The 24339-nt window shown below is 37.4% G+C and overlaps 1 protein-coding gene across 1 annotated transcript; it reads left to right on the top strand.

The window, feature by feature from the left end:
* Positions 1-86: 86 nt before the first annotated feature.
* On the top strand, positions 87-24016 carry SPRTN (SprT-like N-terminal domain). The gene is made up of 5 exons (XM_074223015.1): positions 87-435; positions 9063-9162; positions 13296-13424; positions 15364-15640; positions 18445-24016. The coding sequence occupies exons 1-5, from the start codon at positions 200-202 to the stop codon at positions 18915-18917; spliced, it is 1215 nt and encodes a 404-aa protein (XP_074079116.1). The 5' UTR covers positions 87-199; the 3' UTR covers positions 18918-24016.
* The last annotated feature ends 323 nt before the right edge of the window (positions 24017-24339 follow it).

Genomic DNA, 24339 nt, shown 5'->3' with positions numbered 1-24339 from the left:
GTTGTTGCCCCGGCCTTGCTTGTGCTCTCGCGAGAGCAGTTTCCGCTTCCGACAAGTCGACTTGAAGCCGCGTAAGAGTTGGAAGGGCCGGGCCGGAGGGGCCGGGCCGGGCCGGGCCGGAGGCGCCGGGGCTGCCCTCCGTCCGTCTCTGCCCTTCGTCTCCCCCTGCCCCCGCCCCGGGGCCCTTCTCGCGCTCGCGATGGAAGAGGATTTTGTCCTGGCGCTGAAGCTGCAGGAGGAGTGGAACTCGGAGGTCCCGGCCCCGGCCCCGGCCGCGGTCCCGGCCCCGAAGGGGCCCAAGTCGCTGGTGGACGAGGCCTGGGAGCTCGTGGACCCCAACCCCGACCCCCGAGCGCTCTTCGTGGAGTTCAACAAGCTGTATTTCTGGGGGCGGCTGGAGGCGGTGGAGGTCAAGTGGAGCTTCCGAATGACCCTGTAAGTCCGAGCTGGAGGGGGGCCCGGGGGCGGCCGGCGGGGGTCGTGGCTCCCGACGCGGAGCGCATCCTGCAGGCTCGGCCCGGATTCCTCCGGCAGCTACAAACCAAAAAGCCGCTCTGCCCCCCGTTGCCCCTTCATCCCCTCCCTCCGTACCTTGCGATGCAGGGAAACGGCCCGCAGTGTCGGGGGGCGCCGTGGCAGCTTCCGTCATCGCCGCCGCCCCAGCTCCGACTTAGGCTTCAGGGCTAGCAATTATGACTTAATGAAAGTGGATCTCACTGTCGCAGACTAGCTTTTGTGCTCCCCTCCTCCACCACCACCCCCCACCACAAATTGACTTTCTGCGTACTGTTTACTCTTATTTAGAGTTTGGAGGGATTCCAGAAGTGCGCTAAGCCAACTGGAATCACAGGACGATCCTTCCCAGGACTCAGTTTCTTCATCTATTAACTAAGGGGGGGGGGGTTGAATCTCACTTCTATGTGGCTTGTTTTCCTTGGGAACTCTCTTTTTTTTTTTTAGGTTTTTGCAACTGGGGTTAAGTAGCTTGCCCAAGGCCACACAGCTAGGTAATTATTAAGTGTCTCAGGTCAAATTTGAACTCAGGTCCTCCCGACTCCGGGACCGTTGCTCTATCCACTTTGCCACCTAGCCGCCTCTCCTTTGGAACTCTTATCCACGTCCTATTCATGAGTATTCCACAAGAAAGCAAACAACTCAGTGGAGAGCCTTTCTCTTGTTAGGCAGTAACTGTGAAATGACACTGGGCATATATGTATATTAAAGTAAACGGGCAGACAACATGGGCATCTTTATGTCAAGTAATAGAAGTAGAAAAAGGAGAAATACAAGAGTTGAGGATGGAGCCCATTGCAGGTTTGGGGGACAGTCAGTGCAAAGACAGAGCTGGAAGGTAGAGTGTGTGTGTGAGAAACAAAAAAGGTCAGTTTGGTGAATCTCTCAGGATAGCGGAGAGGCAATAAATGCCCTTTGAAACTAGAAAGATACCATGGAGTATGGTTTTGGAAGGCATTTCCAGAGGAAACCACTGGATTTTAATTTGTAGGCAAAAACTAGTCATATTTACAATTAAGGAAGATCATTTTGGGCAGAACTGAAAGCAAGACTCAGCAGCCCCAGCTCATGTTGGCTGGGCCTGAAACTTCTTCCCTGAGCCACGCCAGTGATGTCTTGGTTATGTTCTTTCCCTTAATCCCATTCAATCACTTCAAGTTGATGCTTACTGGCAGAGATAAGAAATTAACCCATACATATTTTCAGAAAGTGAGGAGTACACCATAGAAGGCATTGGAAGTCAACTCCAAGGCCCTAACCCAGGGTTCTCTTGGTTATGTAAAGCAAGATCTCTGCTTTCTTGCAAGTTCTTCCTTGTAATATTCATCAAGATAATATTTATGTTTGTTAAAATACAGAATCAATTGGTAGACCCAGTATAATGGCAATATCCCCAGAGAATGAGTTCTAAATTTGTGAACAGAGATCACAAAAGCTCATACTTCCTAAAGTCAGGAGAGCTCTGCAGCAGAATTATGTGATTCTCCTCTTCTGGTTGTTGTTCTGGATGAGATGTCATCAAGATATGCTAAGGCAGAGGAAGGAAAGTGACTGTTCCTAGTGATGGAATTGTAGCCAAGACCCCAACCCCAATTTCCTGACTCATTCACAGGGCCCCACTAGAACAGCAAAGCACACCATGACCTAACCACAATACCTGGCCACATCATCCTGTTTAGACATACCACAGAAGCCAGTCATTTAAAAAACAGCACCAACAGGATGTGGAGTCAGGCCCTGGACCATAAATCACAGAAGGAACTTTCCTTAGGTGGTGTCTTCTATTTGGACCTGTCCAGAGCTTAGTACTTCTTGCCTTATATGAATCCCTAGTTTCACCCAGCTCAGTACCTTGCCTCCCTCATGGAGTCAAGTGTACTGGGGATCATGGCCCTCAAAAGAAAAATGCCTTTTCCTTGGCTTGGAGACAATATGAGTGTAATTCTTCAGCTAAAATACCTGTAAAACACTCCCAAACTCCATCATAAGGACTCTCAAAACCTTTTAAAAGGTATAGTTTGGTAATATAAGTATTCTTTCATTCTTTTAAGGGATTCACTTTCTCATTTTACCTTTTAACCATAGGTAAGGGATCAAATGTTACAGAATAGAAAGCTCCTGCAGCTTTAGGGCCAGAACAAAAAAAGAAAAAAAAAAGAAGAAAGTGTTCTCCCTTTCCTCCCTCTACCTCCCATCAAAAAAAAAAAATGACTAGCTTACTAGAATGCTAGGATTTCTTTGTATTGCTAATTTACCTACTTGCTGCTGGAAATTTGGTTTGGATTTTTTTTTTTTTTAGGTTTTTGCAAGGCAAACAGGGTTAAGTGGCTTGCCCAAGGCCACACAGCTAGGTAATTATTAAGTGTCTGAGGTCGGATTTGAACTCAGGTACTCCTGACTCCAGGGTCTGAGCTCTATCCATTGAGCCACCTAATCGACCCTGGTTTGGAATCTCTAAGGCCTTTTGTGAGCCTTTTTCTTTATCTTGTTGGGTTTGTAAATTGAATTTGGGGAATGTAAATTCAGTTGAAATGTCTTTTTGATCTTCCTGTTATTATTTTTTAAAAAGTATGTTAAAACAAGATCCTTCTGGGACCTGTGGGAAGCCTAGGACTGAAATGGGCAGAGAATTTGAATCAGGGAGATCAAATAGGAAGAAGGCTGTTATAATAATCTATTGAAAAATGGTGAAGACTTGAACTAAGGTGGTTGCTATGATGATGGTGGTTGCTGTAGAGAGTAATTGGTAGTAATTAGTTGAATTGGTTGCTATAGAGAGAAAGGGTCTGATATGTTAGGTATGATCAAGGTTGTATAAGTAGAAACAGATTTGACAACATTTGGTATTGTAGTAAGTGAATAAATGAACATAAAAATCAAGATTATGAATATGGGCAGTTATAAGAATGATTGTGCCTTTGACAGGGAACTTTAGATAGGGAATTTTGGAATCAGTGGATTTAGAAGGACTATAATGAGTTATGTTTTAGCCATGTTGAGTTTGAGGTTTCTCAGGAAACAATAGGCACTTGGTTATGTGGAGTTGAAGCTCTTGGGAGAAACTTTGGTTAGATCTCTAAATCTGCATAGAGTTAATTATTAAACCTTTGAGGTAAACAAGAAAATGTGTAGAGAGAAAAGAGGGGTTTAGGAGACCCACTTTTAGGAGGTATGATATAGATCAGGGCTATCCAACCTTACTTTTAAAAGTTTTTATTGAAACAATAGACAATATATTTTGATTTGTCATTTTAGTGAGAATTCTTTAGTAACTTGGCTTCCTTTACTAAAGCATTTAGTTAGCTCATAGGGTACCACATAAAATCCGCTCTGCAGGCTGCATTTTGGACAGCCCTGAGACATGATCAGCTAATAAGAGAATGAGAAGAAACTTGAACTGGTAGAAGAAAGAACATCCAGAAAGAACCTTTGTATATGAAAATTTTGTTCCTTTTACCTCCCTCCTCCCAATGTATCCCTCTTTTCATCCCCACCCCCCTTTTATAATCTTCTCAATGTATTCAGTTTAGATTTATGCCCTCTGTAGATTCTTTTTGACTACTCTTATAATGGTATAAAGTTCTTGGGAATAACAAAAATCATCTCCCCATATAGGAATGTAAACAGTTTAACTTTATTTTGTCCTTAATTATTCTTTCATGTTTACCTTTTTATTCTCTTGAACCTCATGTTGAATGTCATATTTTCTATTTATCCTTATTATTTTCATCAGGATTGCTTGAAGGCATTCTATTTCATTAAATTCCCTTGAAGGATTATATTCAGTTTTGCTGGGTAGGTTATTCTTAGTTGTCATATTAGTTCTTTTGCCTTACAGAATATCATATTCTAAACCCTCTTCTCCTTCAAGATGGAAATTGTCAAATCTTGTGTGATTGATCCGAACTCTGTCTCCACAATATTTCAATTTGGCTTGAATATTTGAATTTTTCGATTTGACTCTACTATTCCTGGGGGTTTTCATTTTAGAATCTCTTTGAGGAGGTGATTGGTTGATTCTTTGAGTTTCTAGTTTACTGGTGGAGCTTAAGATATCAGGGTAGTTTTCCTTGTAATTTCTTGAAATTTGATCTGTAGACCCCTTTTTTGAGAATGTCATTCAGTGATTCTTAAATTCTCTTTTCCTCAATCTACTTTCCAGGTCAGTTTTTCCAGTTGTGCGACTTTACATTTTCTTTTCCTTTTATCATTCTTTTTACTCTGATTTTTTTTGATATCTTATGGCATCATTTGTTTCCACTTGCCAAATTCTAATTTTAAAGAATGATTTTCTTCAGAACTTTTTTTTTTAGGTTTTTGCAAGGCAAATGGGGTTAAGTGGCTTGCCCAAGGCCACACAGATAGGTAATTAAGTGTCTGAGGCTGAATTTGAACTCCGGTACTCCTGACTTCAGGGCCCGTGTTCTATTCACTGTGCCACCTAGCCACCCCTCTACAGAACTTTTGTATCTTTCTTTCCCATTTGGTCATTTCTGTTTTTTAAGGAGTTTTCTTCAGTGACTTTTTGTGGATTTTTTTTTTTAACCATTAGGCCAGTTCTGTTTTTTAAAGTGTCTTCAGGTTTTTTGGTGTCTTTTTAAAAATCAAATTGTTAATTCTCTTTTCATAATTTTCTTGCAGCACTCTCATTTCTTTTCCCAATTTTTTTCTCTACCACTTATATCTCTTTCTTTGATGCTTCCAGGAATTATTGTTGGACTTAGGTCCAGTTAGTAATTTTTTTTGAGGCTTTGTAACTGTTGAATTCTTCTGAGTTTGTATCTTGATCTTCTCTGCCATTGTATTAACGTTAATAATCGCTTTTGTTGTTGTTTACTCTTTTTTTCCCCCAGCCTATTTCTTGACTTTCTACTTCGTTATAGTTGGGCTTTGCTCATCCAGGAATGGGGAGGCAGTGCATCAACTTCAGGCTTTTTGTGCAATTTTCACAATTGGTTTTGGGGTTAGCAAATTTTCAGTGCTTCCAAGGTGATGTGATCCAGGTCACTGCTCTCCTGGTCTGCCCAGGAAGCACCCTTACTCCCCTGCAGAGAGTTTGTGGAGCTAGTGCTGCTGTTTTCATGCCTGCCTCCAAGATCTGTTGCTTGTGCTACCACTGCCCTGTGCCTTGTTCTGGGTCACTTCACACCCTAGTATCACAGATCTGTCCATCTGACCTCCTGAGTTGTCTTAGACTAGAGGAATGTCTCATTCTGAATTTTTGTTGACTTGACTTCAAAATTTGATTTGAGGAGTTATTTTAAAAGTCATTTGGAGGAGGATGTGGGGAGGGGTGGCTGTCTCCAAATTCACCATTTTGCATGGGTTTTTTTCCCTTTTAATATGTTTCTTGTGACCAACATATTTTAGGGTTTTATTTTCTTATCAGTTCTGCCACTCTTGTTTTATTGTCTAATCCACTTATATCTCAGGTTATGAAAGTTGAGTTTATGGTGTACTCCATTTCTATATATTACTCTATTTTGAAATATTTTGTTCTTTTTAAAATAATCTTAATTTTACTGATTAATTTTGCTTAAGTCATTTTATGCAACCCTTGCTCTTCATTAAAAATGACTATTTCTAAAGCTCAAGTTTTGACCATAACACTTTACTGCTTGAACACTTCACTGACTAATTCAAGCCTATATTTTCAGGCTGATCATACATTAGACCTTTCCATGGAGTCTGTGTCCCAGGCAGATGGTTCACTTGCCATTGCCCATCCTGGACTCTGCCCCAGCAGCTCTGGGCTTGGTAGATGAATTTTCACCTTACTGGAGGGGGAGCAAACTCTTCCTGACCTTGTTTTTTATCCTGTAGAGTGTAAATTCCTTGAGGACAAAGGACTATCTTGTTTGCTTGTAGTTGTATCCCCAGTAAACTCTTACTCCTCCAGGGCCATCTCTAGTGGTCCCTGATTTATATGTGATTCAATACATGTGCATGTCATGGCATCACTTTCCTGATGTCATGGTCTTCCAGAATAAGAACAAACATCATCATCCCCTGTCTCTAACTCTCTCCCTTAGACTCAACTATCCCCCATTTCTGGAATGCCTTCCCTCTTCTTTGCCTCTTAGACTGTCTAACTACCTTCAAGGCTCCCAGCTCAAGTGCCATATTTAGTAATAAATTTTTCATGATGATTCTGGAGTTGTTAGTTCCTTACTCCAAATCAGTTGGTATTTTTCATATATATATATATATATATATATATATTCCTGGATACATATTTTTCCCCTGTAGTAGAATACAAGCTCCTTGAGAAGAACAGACTTTTTTTGTTTCTGTATTCCTACCACCTAATGAACTCAAACTGTAATGGGACTTTGTAGGACCAGGAACTAATGCCTTATTTTTTTTCTTTATTGGTTGCCACAGCAAGGAATTTTATCACCAAATGGTTAACCAACTAGAGAGGAATGAAACCTATCTGAGACTACTCTTCAGAAAGCAGTCTGTCCCCTTACTATTATTCCTTATTTATTAAGATGTTCTTGCAATTATTGAAACTTAAAATTTTTATGCAATTCTGAATTCACAATAGTTTTTTTTAATCAAAGTTCTACTCAGTGCCTCATTGCAGCAGGAAAGTGACTCTAGATTCTTTAACTGCCACTGAAGAACAAATGGAGACAATTTCCACATTCTGTCCATCTACAACATTGCCTTTCTAGAAATAATGACATAATCAAGAACAGTGATTAAATTGGAGCAGAAAAAGAAACACAAAACATATTAGAAATATTTTTAAATCATTCCTCAAACAAATTATTCCTACTCTTTTCATCCTACTTCTCTATGAAAATTAGAGAAACTGCAATGCTTTGGCAACTTTAAATTTCTGTTGGGTGAAGTTTTTCTTCTATAACTTTATATGTACCACTGGCAAAGCCACATCCTTTTTGTAGACCCTTTTGATGGCCTACCCTTGAATAACATCAGTTTGATGTTTAGCTTTCTTCTTGCTATCTCTTTACCATGATAGCATTCTCTTGCTTGCACAGAATCCTGAAGGAATTCAGAAATTCACTTCACTTGCTTGCCCATCAAGCTAACTCTATTTGACTCTCAAAATGATAAGATGTACAAATTTATAAGGTTACAAAGGCATTCCCCAATTGACAAATGGTCAAAGGATATAAACGCTGTTTTCAAATGAAGGAAGTTAAAGCTATATATAAAATCATATGAAAAAAATGCTCCAAATCGTTATTGATTAGAGAAATGCAAATTAAAACAACTATGAGGTATCATCTCTCACCTATCAGATTGGCTAAGATGACAAAAAAGGGGAAATCTTCCATGTTGGATAGGTTATAGGTGAATTGGGACATTAATGCATTGTTGGTGGAATTGTGAACTGAACCATCCATTCTGGAGAGCAATATGGAACTATACTCAAAAGAGAAATAAAACTGATCATACCCTTTGACCCAGCAATTCCAATTCTAGGCCTATATCCAGAAAAAAATCATAAAAAATGGGAAAGGTTCCACATGTTCCAAAATGTTCATAGCAGCTTTTTCTGTAGTGACAAAGAACCAGAAATTTAGGGGGTGCCCATCAATTAGGGAATGACTGAACAAGTGATGGTATATGAATGTTATGAATACTATTGTTCTATAAGAAAACATAAATGACCGAACTCTAGAGAAGCATGGAATAAATTATAGGTACTGATGCTGAGTGAAGGGAGCAGAACCAAGAAAACATTGTACACATTAACAACAACATTGTGAGTGTATCAGCCTTGTTGGAAGCAGCTCCTGTCAGCAGTTCAGAGAGCTAGGACAACCCTAGGAGAGACCAGCTATGGATAATGTAATCCCTATCCCTGAGGAAAAAAAAAAACCAAAACCCTTCAGAATCTGAATGAACACTATATTCACTTTTTAAAAATTTCTCTTATGTATTTCTTTCCTATCCCATGGTTTTCTTTTCCCTTAATCCTAATTCCTCATATCAAAAATGACTAATCTGTAAACATACTAAATACAAATGTGTATGTACAATGTTCATGTGACTGTTGGCCGCTGGGGCAGGGGGGTAAGAAGAGAGGGTGAAAGGAAATTATGTAACTTAAAGATATGCATATGTATGTAGATGAATGTTGAAAAACATGGTTTCATAGCATGTAATTGGAAAAATAAGATGAAATATCCTTTGGAAAAAATAAGATGTAGAACTGAAAAGAACCTTTAAATAATCTAGTTCAGTCTCCATAATTTACAGAAATTAAAGTTTGGAAGAGCAGGAGAATGCCCTGATCAGATAATAAGTATCTAGGATTGAAAACTGGGTCCTTTGACTACAAATTCATTTTTCTTATTGACCCATAATGCCAATCATGTAAATTTCTATAAAATTACTACATCATTGTTTTCCCATAGACTTGATTCCAGATTTGGGTGAGTACCACAAGTGGCTATGTATCAGAATTCTCTGTGTGACAAAAATTTCATTCCTTTTTTAACATTTTTATGAATTTCTGGTAAATATAACTAAAACTTGGGTGATTGCATTTTTTTACTTGTCTTTTTCAGATGTGCTGGAGTTTGCAAATATGAGGGAAAAGGTGGAATGTGTTCCATCTGTCTCAGTGAACCCCTTCTGAAATTGAGACCAAGAAAAGATCTTATAGAGGTGGGTTTTCACAAATAAATCTTGACACTTAACCTTTGTAGTTAGATATTAGAACTAGAAGGGACTTTGGAGACATAACCCTATTTCATCATTTTATAGATAAGGGTCTTAGAAAGGCCTCAGCCACTGTCCTAAACTCAGGTGGCAGAATGGTGTAAATGAGTAGCTCAACACAAGAAGTATAAAATAACGTTATTCAGCTTTGAAGAATATAAGTGTCAAATTCAAGGCAAGTATACATTGATGGTCCTGGTTCTGTTTTTATACAAGTTTGGTGAGCATTGACCTCCACCACACACCTTTTGTCTCTCAGAGACATGCTTAAAAGGCTGATTTGTACAGCAGCCAGCATAAGGTGGAAAATTCCCCCCATTTGAGGAGGCCAGTGAATTCTCACTCTCCACTTGATTTGATCCCCAGTTGTTAGATGCTTGTTATCCTGAGGGCCACTCTGACAGTTGTCAAAATAGAGTTTTTATTGCTTGAAGCCACATGTCTTCGTCCTCCCCAGCTTTATTTATTTAATTCTTCCCCACCCCCATTTTGTACTTGACAAACAACATTTCCATGTACACCAAGTAACAAGGGGGGGAAAAAGAGGATTACATATGAAAAGGTGACCCTCTCTCACAACAGGCTTGCATTTGAGTTGGTTGGTTACTCAGTTTGCAAGGTAGATGTATTCTGGAATATAGAGGACTCCTTGCATTGTAGTGATTGTCTTGTATGGCTCAAAACCTGTGCTGGAAGATTTCATTATTATTTATAATTCAAATGAATTAGTCTGACATGTAATTTTGAGGAGTTCATCCCTGAAGATTTTTACTGTAGAGGATATTTTGCATTTAGGGGTATATTCCACACTTACCACAACTATCCAGGTGTCTGAATCCTTTATCTGTTCTCTACATAACACCCTTACCCAATCAAATTGCAACCATCTGCTTCTTAATGAGACTGAGGATCCCTAATGGCCACAGAGCAGAATTAGATCATCTTGGCTATACTTTTAAATGTTAAGTACCTGTACTACAGCTTCCAGGATGAAAAATGTATGTACTGTCTTAATGACACTACCAAGAGTTTGAAGATGATTTGTTTATTCTTTAAACTCATATATGTGTGTGTGTGTGTGTGTGTGTGTGTGTGTGTGTATGTATATACACACATAAGAAAAATTAAATGACATGTTTGAAAGTAGAAAGAAATGTTTGGCTTTTCTTCATAAATAATAAGGGAGAGTTATCAATCGATAGAATAGGAAAAAAATGGCCATATGTGAATATTTACAATTGGGCAAAAGAAAGAATGTTGAAAACAAAAGAGGTGGTAGTAAAAAAATAAGTGAACAAGCTAAACCATAGGTAGTAGAAAAACAGGAAATTGAGCAGTATTCTGCCAAGTCAACTAAAAGTTGAATTTAACAAAATTTTCACTTTAAAATGGTAACCTAGGGGTGGCTAGGTGGCATAGTGGATAAAGCACCAGCCTTGGAGTCAGGAGTACCTGGGTTCAAATCCTGTCTCAGACACTTAATTACCTAGCTGTGTGGCCATGGGCAAGCCACTTAACCCCATTTGCCTTGCAAAACCTTAAAAAAAAATGGTAACCTAAATAAATCTTACTGGTTACACTTTGATAAGATCAGTACTGTCAGACCAAGCTAAGTGTTTAATTTAGCAGAATATAAAAATGAAGTTCTTAGGAGAATGTTTTGGTCTTTAAAGGACTATAAATTCATTGGTGTAAATGCTCCTTTCATCGTAATGAAGACAATATCTGTGCTTCTTTGGACAAAAATAAAAAAGGACATAAATTATTGGTTTCCCTTGTGGGGACAAATATTTTCACTCTTAGCTAGACCAACCCCCAAAAGACAGAAATACTGTCTGTCCCTGATAGCATATTTTTTCTGGCCTAGTTAGATCTACCATAGCTTAAACTCCAACGACATGACCTTTGATACCCCAAGATTACTCATGGACTAGAAGCTCCCATTACCTTGCATATAGTTTGTCTCCCTTTCATTTATTTATTTTATTTTATTTTTCTCTGTACATTTTTTCCCCTTGAGAGAAAAAAACTTTTCTTTTTTTTCCTTTGTGTCTGCATAAAAAATAATAGCTTGGTGGTGCAGTGGATAGAGGACTGACCTGGGATTCAGGATATCAGGAGTTTGAATCTAGCCTCAGTCACTTGACACTTACTAGCTGTGTGTGTTTAGGCAAGTCACTTAACCCTGATTACCTCACATTCAGGGCCATCTCCAGTGGTCCTGATTCATATTTGGCCACTGGACACAAATGACTATGGAGGAGAAAGTGAGACTGGTGACTTAGCACAACACCCTCTCTTACCTCTCTGAGGTCATGATCTTTGATGAAGGATAAACATCATCATCATCATCATCATCGTCATCAATTGTTGATTGATAATATAGAAACTCATAATAACAAAAACAATTCAAATTTAGTAGTCACATAACCTCTCAGAATTGAAATTGACAAACTTGAAAGATTTTGAAAAATATATTATTGTAAGACTTCATTAATCTTATCATGCAGATTTACTTAAAATTAAGACATGTTATATTTAAAATGAGTAAATATACCCATCATGCAAGGTAACTAGCTGAAGGTAGGAAAGCTACCAAAGATATGGAAAAAAATCTTAACCTTATTTCTACCTCCAAAGGAGGTGGCCCATATGCCTATTCCCATCTGTACAAAAACTTCTGGAGAGATATCTATACACAAATTAAAGGTATACTCAGTAGAGATGTATTAGTAGGGAACAAGAAAGCTCTTGCAAGTGATTTCTTTTTATTTTTATTTTTTTAGTTTTTGCAGAGCAATGGGGGTTAAGTGGCTTGCCCAAGGCCACGCAGCTAGGTAATTATTAAGTGTCTGAAGCGGACTTGAACTCAGGTCCTCCTGACTCCAGGGCCAGTGCTCTGTCCACTGCGCCACCTAGCCGCCCCTGCAAGCGATTTTTCATCAAAATATCACATCTGTCATCTTACCATTGATTAAAAAGACTTAGAGCATATAAGACCATCTTGTTTATTATAGAAAAATATTTGACTTAGTACAATAACTAGCTTTGTATAGTTCTTTTATAATGAACTATGTTCCTTATCAAATATCAGAATCACTCAGTGTTCTTTGAAAGATTTAAAAACAGAAATAGCACTACTCAGTTGCTCTCTGATAATAAATAACAGGCAAACATTAAGTAGGGAGATGAGATGAGATCTAGAGTCCTGGTCAAGGAGATATTCCCTCTAAATGGGGAGATCTTCCAGCAGCTCCTGCTTGTAGATGAAATGTTAGTGATCATATCAAAACCCAGGATATTTCAGAGTTATCTCTTTAGAGAGATCTATAATTGCTCAAAGAAGCTTGGCCTATTCATCCAAATAAATGAGAAATGACTATTGCTCAGATTTCAGCAGGTATCTGAATAGTCACCCCATAGAGCTTGACCAACAATATATGCATCTAGGACAGATAATATATAGATGGAATTTAAACTGGACCCAGAGTTGAAAAGAGAAAGGAGAATGGGCTTGGTTTGCTTTTAGGAAATTGCAAAGTACTTTCACTGACTTTAAATAAAAGCAAAGACTTTTTCAGTATAAATGTCTTATTGGTTCTGGTGTGCAGCACCAATTTTAGTTCAGAAGAACTAAAAATGAATGTCACTTACAGGGCTAAGGAAAGGGTAGGGCATGAGGGATGTGAAGAAGCTGCAGCATATGATTAGCCAGGAATTGCAGAGAAGAACAGAAGTAAAAGATACCATCAAAGAAGTATATGACAGAAAGAGAAGATGGGCAGGTCATGGATGGCAAGTCATGGGCTAGAGTGCTTGAATGGTATGCTCACAATTTCAGAAGAAAGAACGCCTTTGTCATGTTGGAGAGTCATTTGAATATTGAGAAAATACACACAGTGATTTAACAGTGTTAGGGCTTTTGTAAATTTTGTTTTCTCTCTTCTCCTTCCCTCCCTTTCTCCAAAAGAGAAAAAAAAAGTAAGCATAAGCATCACCTTAGTTTCACATTTTAATTTTTCTGCATTTTTTCTCATAAAAGTCACAAGCTAAGTTGATTTATTTTTATCCTGTTTCAGACGCTATTACATGAAATGATACATGCATATTTATTTGTCACTAATAATGATAAAGATCGGGAAAGTCACGGCCCAGAGTTTTGTAAACATATGCACCGCATCAATCGCCTGACTGGAGCCAATATAACAGTAAGTATACCCACTTGGGAAATTCTGTGTTTTATTTATATTTAGATATCTCATTAATTTTAATAAAATTCAAGGAGTTAGGTAGTGGGAAATGTTCTCTTCTATTTATTGACCAAAACATGAAGTCATAAAGAAGTAGTGATTTGTCCAAAACCATGCAGTTAAATCTGGCAGAGTCACGAATATGGACCAGGACTTCTGTCTTTCATTACCAGATGAATGCCATGTGTTTTACTCTACACAGTTTTCTTCATGAAATAAACACACGTTTTTGTATTAATTAGAGTTAGTTTCATAACCAGGAAAAGTGGCTGATGTTGAAAATATTTTTTGAAAGATCTGTTCAATCATGTAGTGTTCTATTTCAGGTACTCTTTTTTTTTTAGATTTTTTGCAAGGCAATGGGGTTTGCCCAAGGCCACACAGCTAGGTAATTATTAAGTGTCTGAGGCCGAAATTGAACTCAGGTACTCTTGACTCCAGTACCGGTGCTCTATCTACTGCGCCACCTAGCCACCCTTAGGAAATAGGAATGAGAAATGAACTCAGCTCTGTGGTGATTCAGATAAGTTAGGCTGCTATGATTTTACTGCTCTCATTCATTGTTGCTTTTTCTGACCTGGTATAAATTCTGGAGTGTTCAGATAATTCCTGACCAAGAATATCTGAAAAAACAAATGAGTATAATGGGTGCATACTCACATCTTATGAATATAACATAGGAAGAAATTCAAAGCAAGTGTGGCCTTATTGCTACCACCATTTCATCTCCCAGCCTCTTCTGCTTCCTCTTGGCACCTACGTGTCTGATCATCCTATGATGCGTCCTTTCTTTGATAATTAATATGTGGGAGCTTGAAGTGTGGTAGAACTTGAACTCTTATCCATTCACATCTTTGCTCTTGGTACTTTCTTCTTCCCACGTTCCACCCTGCTTAATGATTCGATTAATGCTTGCTGAGTAAATGAAATTTGCTTTTGGGAATATAAATGAATGCAGTGTTTGAGTGGGCAGAGATAAGGGACAAGGAATAGAGATTACGCAAACCAGAGAGTTTTAAAAATTCAATTTTTCTCTTCAGCAATAGTTCAGCCTTGACCAATAATTAGGGAATTAGTTTTCCTAATTGAAACAACAAAGAATTAAATTCCCAATTGTCTTGTTACTTGGAAAGGAACAGAAAGAATATTTACTTACAGAAAATTGTGTCCTACAGTGCTTTTATTGGAAACACTTAGTTACAACTTTTGATTAAAATAGTATTTTCTATGGTGTGATTTTTACCTCTGATAATATAGCAACCAATTTCTTACCTTAAGTTTTGATAATTTTTCATATGACTGCTGAAAATAATAGAATTCAAAGCATTTCAGATTGTGAGTTCCATGAGGGAGATTGTGTGTTCTAATCCAAACCTCATCTCTATTCCCCATTCCAAACATCGACTATAATAACACGATAGATGTTTGTTGAATTTGTTGTTTAATCAAATGATTCAAACTTTACATTTCCTTCGATTTATTCACTCAGAAAGGATTCAATGTTATGATTAAAATTCATCTTTTGATAGAAATTAAGCTCTAATTCTTTCTGCCCAAAAATATGACCTTGCAGAAGCCCAGGGGAAACTAAGAAGGTGAAATAGTGGTCTTAGAATTTATAGTTGAAAGGAACTTACATGCTATTTAGTTTTAGCTTTTTTTCATTTTACAGATGAAGATAAAGAAACTGACACCCAGAGGGGTAAAATATTGTGAGGCCAGCATCAGTGCTACAAAGAGAGCCTGGGTTTTCTGGCTCGGTTTCCATTATACTATGCTGCCTTCTAGTTTCTAATATAATTGCTAAAGTACAGCAAGGTTGCTCATTTTAATGATTTTTCAAAGTTGTTGTTATTAATGTGATGAATAAATACTAAAATGTTTTCTTTTAATGCAGGTATATCACGATTTCCACAATGAGGTAGATGTATATCGCCAACATTGGTGGCGATGCAATGGGCCCTGCCAGAACAGAAAACCCTACTATGGTTATGTGAAGCGGGCAATGAACAGAGCACCCTCAGATAAAGACTTTTGGTGGGCTGAGCATCAGAAAACTTGTGGAGGCACATACATAAAGGTCAAAGAACCAGAGGGCTATTCAAAAACAGGCAAGAAGAAGATAACAGATCTAGAAAAGTGGCCAAACTCGGTTACGGAAAGGAAAGACAAAGGTATCTTGACTTATTCTTCTGCTTTTTCTCTATGGTGTAATAGTAATAGTTACCATTTATCTAACACTTTAAGGTTTGTAAAACTCTTTACTTTTGTTGTCTCATTGGATCCTCACAACACTATGAGGTAAGTGCTTGTCCCTATTTTGCAGATAAAGAAACCAAGACTGAAGCAGGATTGAATTGAAATCTTAACACTACTGTGCCTCCCTGCCTCTTATGTAAAGGCAGTAGCATTCATATTATTAATTGTTATTCAGGTAGCTTTTAGCTTAATTTTAATATGAATTTTAAACAGTTATGGATATATAATGCCATTTATTGAAAAGGACTCACAAGTATGAGGAAACAGAAGGCAAAAAGATTATCAAAATAAAAGCAATGATTCAAGTAGCAATGATAGAATATGATGTCTAACTTATACTCCACCTATTATCATTTAGATTGTACTCGAATGATTTCTGTTGACGTTTAGGGAATTTTGCCTTTATTTGTTTCTGCATCACCAGCTCATGGTGAGATCTTAATAAATGCATGATGACTTTTACCTATCTTCCCCCCCTAAGATATATTATATATATATACATACATACATACATATATATATATATATATATATATATATATATATATATATAAGCATTTATTAAACAGTTGCAATTTGTTAGGCACTGTACTAAGGGTTGGGCAAGCACATACAAGCAAAATAGTCCTTGCCTTCAAGCAGCTTACTTTCTAATGAAGGGAAACACCTCTTTAAAGAGGGGCTGGAAAGAAAAGGGTGGCATGAAAGTTAGAATGGAGGCATTGTGTTTTGAAACTGATTATGAGAAAGTGAGGTAGAGGCATGATTCCATGGAAGGCAAGGACCTGGCTGAGGAATAAGAGCCCAGAGAGGTTCCAAATGGGAAAGTTCTGATCAAAATAAAGATCAAAATAGAGATGGCATATCTTGGAACTGGTAGCTTGCAGTTACCAGTAATTTCATCATTTTTATTCTGTCCTCTCTTCTGATACGATTCTATTAATAATTTACTTTTAAGAAAGTGGCATTGCTTTTTTGCACTTACCTGTTTCCTGGGTAACTAATCAGTCAGGTTATTTCCTCCTGAAAGGGTTGCTTCTGTCCTTATTAGGTACATCTTTGATCTATGACAGCTTTTGGCTGTAAAGTTTTGAGAACTAATATGGTATTGGACAATCTAGGCTTAAGAATCCTGGCTCAGTCGCTTAGTAGATTAACTTCAGCAAGTCAGTCATTCCAAAGGCTGTAGTTCCTCATTTATAAAATGTAAATAATAATAATAATATCTGCCCTGACTTTCTCACAAAATCAAATGGAAACATCTTTGGTACAAGAAAATGCTTAAATATATAAGGGTGTTATTTATGATAATATTTATCAAATTGGAAATAAGCAAAAAGAGCCATAGAACATTAAATATCTGTGAAGAAACCGTGCTTCCTATTTATGAGTAGTAGGTACCATTTGAAGAAATTATTTCACAGTCATGAGACTTCAAGATATGATCACTTTGCCAAGATATTAATGTCACACCAAAATTAAGTTTAGATCTGCCCCCATCTAACATCAGTAATTCCTCTTATAAAACACACATTAAGGGAAATAACATTACTGGAGACATTTAATTCAAAAGATCCTAAGTCTAAAGCTAGAAGGTTAAAATCTTCCCCATACAGCATATGGAAGATAAGCTTATGTACCATACATACACTGTATAAATCTTGTCCGAACCTGTTCATATATGTTTTCTCCATCGGAATAGAAACCTTTTGAAGACAGGGACTGTCCTGTCCTTTGACTCCTTAGTACAATGCTTGAGTGCTTACTAAATGCCTCTTGGTTGATTGAAAGGGAGCTGAGAGGCCATCCAGTCTAATACTCTCAGTTCTCAGATGAGAGGGACATGAGGTCCAGGATGATGAAAGGTCTTGTTCAAGGACATAAAGAGTAATGGTCAAAGACAGGCTTTGAACCCAGGTCCTTTACCTTCAGTGCCATTGCTTTTCCCATTGCAAAATTAGATTGTTTTTATATGTTTTTATACATGTCTTTCTTTGACTTTATGATGGTAATACTGACTTCCCCTTACCCCAGGCCAGAAGTCTCTTTTGGCAGGCAGAGGAATGACTGCAAAAGGATCTTGCCCCTCTGGGCTCAACCCCTTCAGGCCTATGTTGTTTTGGAGTCACAAGGTTTGCAGATTCTTACAAGACAGGTTCCTTCACACATTTTTTCCCCCTTTAATGACTCATATTGCCCTCTTGAGGAGAAGGCAATGACTTAAGAGGATAGGTGGTCCAAAAAGCAAGTTCACTGTCCTTGCCCTAAACCTGCTTAGGAATTCTCTTCTGATTAATAGTAGAATAAAACATTTTAAATCAGACTTTTTTCCACTACTCAGGATGGAGGAAGAATTGTATTTCTGGAAGTTACTTTTTCTTTGAAGATTTGCTATATTTTGGAAGTGTTTATAGTTTTGTTCTTGATGTTTTAAAACCTTTTTTCTTCAATTGATTTTTGATCTTGGGGATTTCTAGTTTAATTCTACAGAAAATTAGCTCCTAAAGAAAGGGAAATTTAAAAAAAACTTAATCCTAAAAAATTGTCTCTTAAAGAAACTCATTTTTCCTCCATTAAGCAGCTTTTTGTGTACCTCCACTTCATCATAAAATGTAGCCTCTACATTTTGAAGTGTCCCTCACTTTAGGTGAATTAGTTTTAAGATATTCCTGCCTTTAAGTGAATGGAAAATCTCATAACTGATGACCTTCTTTTGCAGGTAAACCAAAGGAAGGAGGGAGTCAACTGGTGAGTCCTTTCAGTGGAAAAGGATATCTCCTGGGAGGAACAAGCAGTGCATCCTCAATTGGGAAATTCATCAACCCACATGCCATTAATAAAACCCAAGAATTGTTTAATCAAAACTGCCCATGGGTTGCCACAAGACCTAATCATAAAACTGAGTTGAAATCAAATTCATCTCAGGGAATTAACAGCTCTGAAGACATATTACCAAGTAAGAGACCCAAAGTTGAAAACAAAACTGCTTTTGCCAATTTTTTTATCAAGAAAGAGCAAATGAATAGCATATGTACAAGTGATAATGGTTCAAAATGCAGTTCATTCCCTGCCACCTCATCTCAGAATTCCAGCAATTTAATTAATCACAAAAAAACAGTGAGCTGCCCAGTTTGCCAGACTCAAGTTTTAGAGACAAAAATAAATGAACACTTGGATTCCTGCCTTATGTGAGAAACCATTGCCAAAGCCAAGAGCTGCAAATGTCTTTGGGAAACTAATTTGTCTTAATTATTTAGCAAAAATTAGTTCCTAAGTATATCAGGAAGCTAAAGTTTTGGGAGTAATATATAAATATATAAATACACATATGGATCATAAAATTGAGATGACTCTGTGAGCTCCAATACTGATTTTTATATTTTTCTGTTTTCACAATTTGGCTAAATACTAAATATAGATGTCTCAGAAGGCTTTATATAATTTTGAAATATCCTGTAGAGTGGTGCTAAATTTATATGTTTCATATATTGTTGACTGAGTTTTATTATTTATTTTGCAATTTTAACACTTATTAATAAAAATATTTTTAAAATATTGTATTTAAGATGTTTTCAGACATTTAAATCTATTGTCTATGTCTTCATCAAAATTACGCCATTTCAGAGTTGAAATATACACATACACTCAGACACACTCAGGGATATATATACATATATGTATATGTATGTATGGGAGCAGCCCCACTACTGAAAAATTTTTTCTTTTTTCTCCCTCTTTCCTGCTCTCCTTTCCTCCCTTCCTTTCCCCCCCCCCCTTTTCCTCCCTCCCTCCCTCTCTCCCTTCCTCCCTCCCTTTCCTTGTAGATACTCTTCCCAAAACCCTGGTTAAGGTTTTGGGAGATTTATATGCCCAAATCACTCTGGCTGTCTTGACTGGCCAACAGTGAATCTCAGCCTAAGCCCACTTAGTCATTGCATGGGCCCTGATTGGTTCAAAGTAAATGTAATCAGTTGTTTCTATTTCTATTTTGAGGTTCTTTCCCAAATTTTTTTTTGGACTATGCAAAGGAGGCTCTCCTTTTTTTCTTACCTACCTTAATCACTGAGAAACTCTCAGGGTCTTCAGTTCAATTTCTTTTGGGGGCATAGGTAATCATTCTTGCTCTTTGCCTCATCTCTTTCTTGGAACCTAAGCTTAATCACAGAATGAGTATTGCCTCAGGCAAACTCTGACCAGGGAAAGAACTAGCTTTAAAAGGTCAAGGTGTCCCACTGTATCCAGGGTCATCTTCAGTCTTACTGATCCATATTGGCCACTGGACCCAGATGACTTCAGAGGAGAAAGTAAGATTGACTTAGCACAGCACCCCCTCACTTAAATCCAATTCATGTACAAGTCATAGCATCACCTCCCCAATGTGTCATGGTCTTTTTTCAGAATGAAGGACAAACATTAGCATCATTATCATCATCTTCAATATATACATACACACACATACACACACACACACACACACACACAAACACGTTGAGTGACTTTCCATTGAAAAGGAAGGAACAAGCAATTTACCCTCATTTGAGACACTCATCAACCCACATGCCATTAATAAAACCTAAGAACTGGGGTGGCTAGGTGGCGTAGTGGATAAAGCGCTGGCCCAGAGTCGGGAGTACCTGGGCTCAAATCTAGTCTCAGACACTTAATAATTACCTAGCTGTGTGGCCTTGGGCAAGCCACTTAAACCCGTTTGCCTTACAAAAAAACTAAAAAAATAAAAAAAAAACCCTAAGAACTGTTTTATCAAACCTGGCCACAAGACCCAATCATAAAGATGAGTTGAAATCAAATTTATCTTAGGAAATTAACAACTCTGAAAGAAAAATACCAATAAGAGACCCAAAGCCAAGCTATAATGATGAGATGCCATCCAAAGACCTGAGAATTGTTTTCAGATTGCAAAAATAGGAAATAAAACAAATTTTAAAGCATTTTTGAACGTATCAACCTTTTAAGTATAAAAAATAGATCTTAATAGTTTTTTTTAACATTCTAGTTCTCCCCATTGATATATTATGAAAAATTAGGACAAAATTAGTCACATTTAATTAAGGTTTAGAGATAGTAAACTGACTTAATTGCATTTATCATGTTGTTGACTAATGTAAAGAGCCATTATAAATTTGTATGCTAATAATCAAATTTAGGTAAGCTGTCTCAGGATTTCAGTACGTTGGAGTTACCTATGCAGTAACAAAGGACTGATTTGTAGGCACTTACAATGCAAAATCATACAGATTTGATGCTTATTTATAACCTTTAAAGAATTTTTTTTGAAGAAAAATGTACAGTTTTATCAATTTGCTTTAAGAAAAATTTCTTATTTTGTAATGATGAGATAGTTTTCTAAATCACTCTTTTATAATTGAGAATAGTCTGGTTGTAAGTTTATTTGAAAAATTGTAATGCTTTGCTGTAGAGAAATGTTGCTGTTCTGATATGAATAGTAGAATGCTTGAGTATGTTAACTCCACAAAAGTCCTACTTCACAAGTCTCTTTATGATGTAGAAAAGATGTTCTTGAAAGCTATGATAGCACAGCACAGAACAGAATAACCTTAGCAGGTACTGGTGTAATCTATTAAAAGAAGAGGCATCTAGGTAGTACACCAGATAAAGAGCTGTACCTAGAGTCAAGAAGACCTGAATGTGAATGTGGCCTCAGATCTAGCTCTGGGATTTTTTTTTTTTTTAGTTTTTTGCAAGGCAAACAGGGTTAAGTGGCTTGCCCAAGGCCACACAGCTAGGTAATTATTAAGTGTCTGAGGCTGGATTTGAACTCGGGTACTCCTGACTCCAGGGCCAGTTCTCTATCCACTGTGCCACCTAGCTGCCCTAGCTCTGGGATTCTGAATAAGTCACTTCACCTCTCTGTGCCTCAGTTACCTCACTTGTAAAATGAGACTAATAATGCCTACCTCCAAGGGTGATGAGTGTAAAATAATATTGTAAAGTGCTTTGTAAATCTTAAAATGCTATATAAACATTAACTTCTGGAAATGTCAGTTATCTTCAGTCACATCTCCAAATTTCATCTCTTTCATCTCATTTTCACTGTCTCAATCTCTTCAATCCTTTTTTTCCAGTCTTAAGTCTTCAGCCTTAATCATTCATTTTCAGTCTTGCTCTCATCTAGGATCAAATATAAATTTAGTCTGTTTGTCAGTTAAAGCCCTTCTAACCTGATCCCAAGTTCCCTTTCCCAGTATTAGCTATTACTCTTATTACATGGTCTATGGTCCAACCAAACTGTCTCTTTTATCTCACTTGACACACTCCATCTGACCCCAATGCCTGGTAGGAAAAGTGGCTATAGCATAGTTCTGCCTTGGAACCAGGAAAATATGGATTAAGTTCTACTTTCTGATACATACTGGCTCTGTGACCCACCACAAGACTCTTGAGTTGCAAGAAACATGCTAACTTGCATTGTCAAGAGGGAATCCCCTCACTTGCATGTTGTATCTGTATCAATGAAAACTTACCCTTCTGTCCCCTCTTCAATATTTCTTGCCCCCTAAATGTGAGTTATCCTTCTAGGTGTTTCTGGATCTTTTCCATTCTTGCATGGTGAGCTTAACTGCTGCCATGCTCTTATCTTCATACCTATGACTTCCAAATCTATATATCTTCTGTAATTTCTCTCCTAGGCAGCTAGGTGGCACAGTGGATAGAGTGCTGGGCCTGCAGTGAGGAAGACCTGAATTTAAATCTGTCTCTGACCACTAGCTGTGTGATTTTGGGAAAGTCTTTCAATTCTGTTTGCCTCAGTTTCCTCATTGGTAAAATGAGTTTGAGAAGGAAATAGCAAATCGCTCTAGCTTCTTTGCTGAGGAAATATCAAATGGGTCACAAAGAATCAAGTAATATGATTAAATAACCAAAAAAACCTCTTATGAATTCTAGTCTCATATTTCTAACTTGCTGCTAGATATCTCCAGTCGGATATCCTGTGATATTTCAAGCTCTCCAGAATTCTCATCTCCCCTATCCAAACCCCTGGTCTAAATTTCTTTATCCTTCAGATGAATTTCTGAATACCTCTTAGTTGGCCTCCTTGCTTCTAATCTCTTCACCCTCCATTTTTGTTACATCATTTTTCATTCAAATCTCTGTGACCCCATTTGAGGTTTTCTAGTTAAAGATACTAGAATGATTTGCCTTTCCTTCAGCTCATTTTATAGATGAACAGGGTTAAGTGACTTGTCCAGGGTGACATAGCAATTAGATAAATGGATATAGATATTTGCCAAGATCTCAAGAAGATGTGTGTGTGTTTGTGTGTGTGTGTGTGTGTGTATCTGCTAAAATAAACTTTCTCAGGCATAGATATGATTATGCCACTTCCCATCCTTTCATACCTTTAGGAGTTAACATATTTTCTCTAGGATATAATTAGGACTCAAGGTTCACTACAATCTTTCCCTGACCTATCTTTGCATCGATTTCTCACATAATTCCACTTATTGTTCTATATGTTCCAGCCAAGCTGGAATGCTAGCCCAGGTTTTTTTTCTAAGTTTCAGGTAACAGCTCCTCCATCAAACCTTCCTAATTCTCAAATTTCCTTGTATTTTGCTTTTTTTTACTCAGAAGGTATCGCTCCAATGCTAGAAGGCAAATTTCAATTTTTGAATCTCTAGTACCTAAATGGGTACACTCTGCATAGTAGGTGCTTTATATGTGTTTGTTGAATTGAACTGGAGAATGAGACTTTAGGAATCATAAGAAAATTTCATACGTACATATGTACATATATATCTACTAGCTTCATAAAAAAAGTTCATCTATTTTTTTTTTTAGGTTTTTACAAGGCAAATGGGGTTAAGTGACTTGCCCAAGACCATAGGTAATAAGTATCTGAGGTCAAATTTGAACTCGGGTACTCCTGACTTCATTGTGCCACCTAGTTGCCCCACAGATGAACTGTTTACTGTAAAAAGATTCTAGAGGTTTCATTTAATTTTTTAGATTAAAAACTAAGTATGACTGTTTTTGAACTGTCAGGGACAGAACTGTAAAAATTCAGATTTTGAAACAGTTTTTAAAGCATGTTTCAAATATTAATGACAATGAAAAGTGAGAAGGAAAAATGGTTTAAAATGTTTTGAATTAAAAGAAATTAAGCCATCCATAGTAAATATTTCACATACTAGTTTTATATAATTTCTCTACTAGTTAATCTCAAATATTACCTTTCAAAGGAATGCCATTTTAGTAATGCTGCCTATATTCAGGCTATTTCTGTGTACCAAGATGAATAAAATGTAATTGACACTTGCTACTTAATAAATCCTTTAAGAGCATTCTTCTTTTTCTCCCAATCTGTTTTTTCCTCTGATCTAGTTTATATAAGTGGTTATAATAAAGTAATTAACTTGTTATGTAGGTGTTTTAGATCCATTTTCCTATACCTAAAATATGGAAATTAGTACCCAGGGGATTTAAAAAATTTCTGGACAAGAACGGATCGTGTCTTAGGCACTTTCTCATAAATCTTCGAAACTAAGGACTCTAAATTTTCGAGAGACAGAACTCACAGAGGGACCCAGTGAGGCAGTTCTCCTACTCAAGGTAACCTGGAAAAGAGTGGAAA

Source organism: Macrotis lagotis, chromosome 2 (assembly GCF_037893015.1).
Source record: "Macrotis lagotis isolate mMagLag1 chromosome 2, bilby.v1.9.chrom.fasta, whole genome shotgun sequence".
Lineage (NCBI taxonomy): Eukaryota > Metazoa > Chordata > Mammalia > Peramelemorphia > Peramelidae > Macrotis > Macrotis lagotis.
Note: the sequence above shows the minus strand (reverse complement) of the source record. Positions and strands in the feature narration are given on the sequence as shown.

Coding starts and splice junctions, on each gene's coding strand:
- SPRTN (XM_074223015.1), top strand. CDS start 200: ATGGAAGAGGATTTTGTCCTGGCGCTGAAGCTGCAGGAGGAGTGGAAC. Junction 436..9,062: donor TGGAGCTTCCGAATGACCCT/GTAAGTCCGAGC, acceptor TGTCTTTTTCAG/ATGTGCTGGAGTTTGCAAAT. Junction 9,163..13,295: donor CAAGAAAAGATCTTATAGAG/GTGGGTTTTCAC, acceptor ATCCTGTTTCAG/ACGCTATTACATGAAATGAT.